Here is a 6,240-nt window from a genome sequence, read left to right as displayed (position 1 = left end):
AGTAATACTCCCGAGTGGCGCAGTGGTCTAAGGCACTGCATCGCAGTGCTAGCTGTGTCACTAGAGATCCTGGTTCAAGTCCAGGCTCTGTTGCAGCTGGCTGTGACCAGGAGACCCATGGGCGGTGCACAATTGGTCCAGCATCGTCCAAGGTAGGGGAGGGTTTGGCCGGCAGGGATGTGGGTTTGTTTCCCACGGGAGGCCAGTATGAACAACAAAAAACATGTATCCATTCACTAACTGTAAGTCGCTCTGGATAAGAGCGTCTGCTAAATGACAAAAATGTAATACAGTAAAATAACAATAACGAGGCTAAATACAGGTTGGGAGGGTGGTCAATGTAAATAGTCTGGGTGGCCATTTGATTAGTTGTTCAGCAGTTTTATGGCTTGGGGGTAGAAGCTGTTAAGGAGCCTTTTGGTCCTAGACTTGGCGCTCCGGTACCGCTTGCTGTGTGGTAGCAGAGAGAACAGTCTATGACTTGGGTGACTGGAGTATTTGATGATTTTTGGGGCTTTCCTCTGACACCGCCTAGTATATAGGTCCTGGATGGCAGGAAGCTTGACCCCAGTGATGTACTGGGCCGTACGCACTACCCTCTGTGGCGCCTTACGTTCAGATGCAGAGAAGTTGCCATACCAGGCGGTGATGCAACCGGTCAGGATGCTCTCGATGGTGCAGCTGTATAACTTTTTGAGGATCTGGGGACCCATGCCAAATCTTTTCAGTCTCCTGAGGGGAAAAAGGTGTTGTCGTGCCCTCTTCACGACTGTCTTGGTGTGTTTGGACCATGATAGTTTGTTGGTGATTTGGACACCGTCGATGTTAATGTGGGCCTGTTCACCCCCGCCTTTTCCTGTAGTCTACGATCAGCTCCTTTGTCTTGCTCACATTGTATTAAAATGTGTCTCTTATCCATCCACTGTGACCAGATTAGCTAATGCCCCCCTGTATGCAAATTATTTGACAGATATTAATTCAAAATAATATGAATGTATTTATTTTAAGACAAATACTGATGCCATAAGTCAATGGTGCTACCTGCCAATGATTTTAGAGGCCGGTATAATGATTATTTAAATAGTTTGACCATCCAGATCTGTTTACACTTGATTGATATCCAGACACAATGTGTGCCTGACTACCTCCGGAGGTGGTCAGGAAGATCTGATCACAATCAGATCACAAAGTGTATTTGAATCGCCTACACCTCTCTAAAAATGTGGGCACAATCAGAATGTGGACAAGATCAGGACAAAGGATGCATGTTAGCACCAGGTATAAACGGGGCTTAACATCCCACAATTGGAAAGACCATTTTCACCTGCCTATCTGACAGTAGTAGAAACACAATACAGCAACGCCTACCTTGTTATTTGTATTCAAATAGGCAAGTATTCAAAGGCAAGATTTTTTACTGCCATAATGTTGGTCAGTTGACAGGTAATTTAAAGAATGAGCTAGAGTGTTTATGCCAAGATGTAATCAAGAATGTCACTACCTTTTTTAGAGCTGAACCTAAAGTAAGCATGCATTATTATTTCATTAGTTATTTAAGAATAAATCTTGTAAGTTAATAATTATTACAGTCAACACTTTTTCCCTTTTCAATAGAAAAACATTTTATTATTGTAACAATTTCAACATTATTTCAACATAAAGCGCATTTAACAAATGTACATTAATCTGTGGTAGGAGTCCATAGCTGTAACATCACTCAGATCAGATGTACCCGATAATGTCATTGCATATGATAGGTTGTCGGCTGCCTGTCTTCATGAGAGCATTGAACTGGTAGAAGTCTGTTCCTAGTTCGTGCAGGCCTGTGTGGGACTGGTGAAAGAAGGGTTTGCGTGGCTGGAAGCCCACAGGGCAGGACATGCGTTTCGGGGCCACCAAGGCCCTACTGAGCCTTGTGGAGTCTGCTGGTCTGGCCCTCATCTCCACGCTTTTAGACATCCCCGCCAGCTTCCTCCTCATGTTAACCAGGAGGTCCTTGGCCAGGCGCCGGCCTGCGTGGGGCTTGAGTTCTGCTGGCTCGGGACACTCTGGCAGGTCCATCCAGTTCTTAATGAGGTCAGCAAAGCTGTTGTCCCCCAGCACCAGGGGCTGTCTGTTCCTGCTGCGGCTCAGCAGTGATGTGGTCCAGTCCTCCGGGTCGCTGCTTGCCTCAAACGACGTCCAGCGCTCCAGACAAGCGTCCGACGTGGACTTGGGCCGGATCCGGTCGGCAGGGCCTACTCCCCGGTTGGTTCGGAGGCAGGCGGAATTAGACACCCGTACGTTCCTGGTCCTCCTGAGCACCACGCCCTCATCCTGCCAGGACGCCTCTGAGTAGCCTGAGTCAAACTCCAGACTCTTCTCACTGCTGGGGGAGCTCTGCATTAGCCACTCCTGCCCTTCCTCCTCCACCTCTTCTTCCTCCTCCACGGGGCTGGCCAGGCAGCAAGCTGAGTCATAGGTGCTGGCCTCACTGGCCTCAGAGATGGGCCTACGGAGGCATGTCAGGCGCTCCCGCTGCTGCGTTCCCTTCTGGCAAGCGCGCGTCATGGCGTAGGAACGGCCGGAGGGCTCGCTGAGCGGCCTTTTCATGTGCTTCAGGTCCTGCAGGGACCTCATCATGTACTGAATCTGGTCCACCAGACAGTCTCCAGAGTCCCGCAGACACAGCTAGAGAGACAGGGAGAGAGAGATAACAGGTTAGATACTGACAGACTAAACACTGACTCCTCCATTCATGTTTTAAGAACATTTCAGAACAAAATGTGTAACAGAGCACTTTTACAGAAACTTTAACTGAATGTTAAGGTTAAACCCCCCCAGCACTGCACCAAGATTCTAACCAGCTGAGATCACTCTGCAGCCGTACCAACACCACATATCAAGTCAGACATTCCACCCAACCCTCAGAGCAACTTTATGGAGATGCTTCTCAGCGGCATGCTCTGAGTTTATTAGAACATGGCTTGTGGGAACAGGATGTACAGGGAAACACTCGCTGCCTCTTTTGGTCAGAGAGGAAGTTGGACAAACTAGAGACTGATACATCTTAGAGGCACTCAGCAGTGTACATCATTTACTACACATTAGGATGCCTTTCGGGATTGGCCCATATTGTCCAGCAGGAAATGACATCACTGTTATGGAATTACACAATGGGAGTGAGAAACCCCATGTATGAATCATATCAAAGTCATCACCAAATCATCAGAAATATAGAAGTCTGAATGACACAGTCTGAATGACACAAGTTACCATAGCATTCAGTTACATCACAACAACATTCTCAGGATGTCTTCACGACCAGATATGACTCATGGTTTGGGAACCACCACTGAATCCAGCTTATCACATTAAGGTTAAAAGGTGACAAGGCAACACTTCAAGATCAATCCCCTTCACTCTGGTATTGTGGCTAACAGAACAAAGCCTACTGTATGCAAGGGACTTTTATTGTGTAAAAAACATTTCCCCCCGTACAACAAATCACCAACTGTAAAAAATAACAGCTTTAGAATGATGTCATTTGTTAAACTTTCATTTGTAATACTCCTCCAAGGTCTTTGTATGTGTTGTAGTACGCTTGTTAAGCAAGCTGACTCCACCAATGTGTGTGTTACCTCCCAGCCCTAATCCATCTCAGGCCAGAGTGCTGTTTGGAGGCACAGTGAGGAGACCAAATCAGCAGAGATGATGCCCTGATGTTATCACAGCTGTGGAAACTTAACCATTTGGCTGTAGAAGAGAGCTCTGTTAAACAGAGTGAGACAGGGACTTGGAGGTGTATCAAACACTGAACGGTCTGCCATGTGCATTGTCCTTCACAATAGTGTGGAGGTCTGACTCATCCAGCTCAATACAGTATGCCGAACGGCTCGGGTGATGGAAATAGTGCCCTAAATTCTAGGAGAGAATCTGAAAGGGGCACATAAATATGTTGCACATTTCCATACAGGATTTACCCCACTGTTTTACCCAAAAGGCTCAGACTTTTCTGTTTCCATCTACACGTGTCTCATGGCTCTGGCGGACCCGCTCTCACTTGGGGCCAAAGCCAGGCCACCGGTACTTTAAAGCTTCATTTACATAACAATGGTTAACTATGAACTTTAACACCTTCTCACAAAGCAACTGTTTTGATGATGCAGAGGTAGTTGATTCTGCTCTTCACAAGTCCTCACTGTCAGCCCTAGCTATGGAAACCCAATTTCCCTAGTGTAACATAAGAGTGTATAGTGTGATACTGGTGTTACAGTTGAAAAGCAGCAAAACTGTACCCTGCAGCCTTCCATTACTGTGGTGTTATTAAACACTGGTAGAGAGCACCAGTCAGTCATTGGTTGAGGTAAGAGATAATGCTCCAAGGCCATATCTGTGCTACAGGAAAGACTCAGAAGGAAGGACACCACACACATGGTGGAGGGAAGCATGTATAGAAATGATAATGACATGTCTATGACATAATTGATCATTGATTGATCATCAATAACACATTTATAACGCACTAATGAATATGTGTATTGCAAGTAACCAGTTAAAATAGATTCTGATTTCCAGACCTGCATCTGCCAGAAATTAATAAGTAGCCTATGTAACAAGTAAGCAATAAACCAGACCGTATTTCTCAAGAAAAGCGTGTTAAAAAAATTGATTTACGCCTAAAAGTTAAAAAGGAATAATTACAAGAGTTTGTATTCTTTCCAACAAATTGTAGCCTATATCCTACAATTACTCTCAGCTGATCTGTATTGTCTAACTGTCATGGGAGGGTCATAAAGTTATAAGCACCGACCATTTGTTTTTATTTACCACAACATTCAGCCGCTCACTATAATAAACTCTCCGGAGTGCACACTGTTCTGCACAACTGTTAGGAAGAAATGTATAGGCACTTCACATAAAATAACAATCTGTTAATGTTACAAAATAAACTTACCATTGCTCTTATCTTTTCTGATTGTATGAATTACAAATTGATTACTTTATCCTGCAAAAAGACAAGAATAATTCAACATACAAAATGATGTTCTCATATAGCGCTAAAGTTGCCTAGCCTATATAGCCTAGCCTATATGATGCATTTCTCTAGATCAGGCTACTTACATCGGTGAATAATTGATTCCTCTAATAGAACAATTAATCCAAACGGTTGCAACTTCCTCAGTAGGTCCGATGTCCACTCTACGCCCCTCAGACAGAAGAGTGCATGTGGTTGTAGGGCTTGCAGTGTACTTTGTGAGCGCAGTCTCTTTCCGCGCAGCCAGTCAACGGCGCGCATCACAGAATCCGCCAATAGCAACACGCCTGAAATACGACCCCACACCTTAACACCGCGTCAAAACATTTCCCTCACCTGAGAAGTTCTGCTTTATTATTTCGGAATTAAAACAATTGCCAGGATTACACTGGCGGGACTTCAGTCATGTGTCAATCATGGACCAGACGATGTTGCTTATTATTTGTCTCAGACTGGGCAAGTAGACACCCAGCCTATCAATCTTCTTTCTGACCCTGCCACACAGCACACTCTGGCGCACACAGACGCACTGCAACCGACAGCCACAATTAGGCACAGGGTTTTTCTATTAACATAGACTAATTATCACAGTTTGGAGTACCTAACTATATTGTTTGATGTTTTTTCTATAATAAAAGGCTATTAGCCTACAAAGGCCTACAGACAGTTTTGGATTTAGGCTTCTTGACCTATGTGCAACCTTTAGTTCAAAGTTGCCGCAAAACGCTCATGATGCTTTGTTGAAAAAGGTCACTATAGAGAAATAATAAGAAAAACCTGTATTTCTAACACAGTGAATAAATGGCTCTTCTCATGTGGATGCAGTTAGGCTACATTTGATTTGAAGCGTATAGGGGCTTGTAGCACCACCTGATGGATTTTCCTGGAACCATGGAATGGCACACAGCTTGAACACTCAAACTACCCCCATCCTATTCCACTCCCTGATTTACCTGAGTGCATGGTACCCTGGGCTGTTAGGAGTCCATTGTTGTCCCAATGCCTACACCATTCGCGGCATTCTTTACTTAATGGAAGTTTTACAGTGCAAATGCTGGAGCTGAACTGTTACCTTGTCCCAAATCAATTTATTGGAATGAGCAAGACTGCACATAATAGTCTGTATAGGCTTAGGCAGATCATTTACATCAACCTCCATTGTCTGTTCCTCATGTATATGAATACTCCATGTAATTGGGGAATGAAGCGTTGTTGGTACATTT

General features: G+C 44.7%; 1 protein-coding gene across 2 annotated transcripts; it reads right to left on the bottom strand.

The window, feature by feature from the left end:
* Positions 1 to 1,605: 1,605 nt before the first annotated feature.
* On the bottom strand, positions 1,606 to 5,219 carry LOC121578387 (PAK4-inhibitor inka2-like). 2 transcript variants are annotated; one of them, XM_041892744.2, is made up of 3 exons: positions 5,104 to 5,219; positions 4,937 to 4,987; positions 1,606 to 2,670 (listed from the first exon to the last, which is right to left on the bottom strand). In XM_041892744.2, the coding sequence occupies exons 2-3, from the start codon at positions 4,937 to 4,939 to the stop codon at positions 1,723 to 1,725; spliced, it is 951 nt and encodes a 316-aa protein (XP_041748678.2). In that variant the 5' UTR covers positions 4,940 to 4,987; positions 5,104 to 5,219; the 3' UTR covers positions 1,606 to 1,722. The 2 variants fall into 2 exon arrangements, with proteins under 2 accessions (XP_041748678.2, XP_045080009.1); XM_045224074.1 differs by lacking the exon at positions 4,937 to 4,987.
* Positions 5,220 to 6,240: the final 1,021 nt, after the last annotated feature.

The sequence above is a fragment of the Coregonus clupeaformis genome, chromosome 12 (genome assembly GCF_020615455.1).
Source record: "Coregonus clupeaformis isolate EN_2021a chromosome 12, ASM2061545v1, whole genome shotgun sequence".
Taxonomy (NCBI): domain Eukaryota; kingdom Metazoa; phylum Chordata; class Actinopteri; order Salmoniformes; family Salmonidae; genus Coregonus; species Coregonus clupeaformis.
This window is presented reverse-complemented; position numbering and strand designations above follow the sequence as displayed.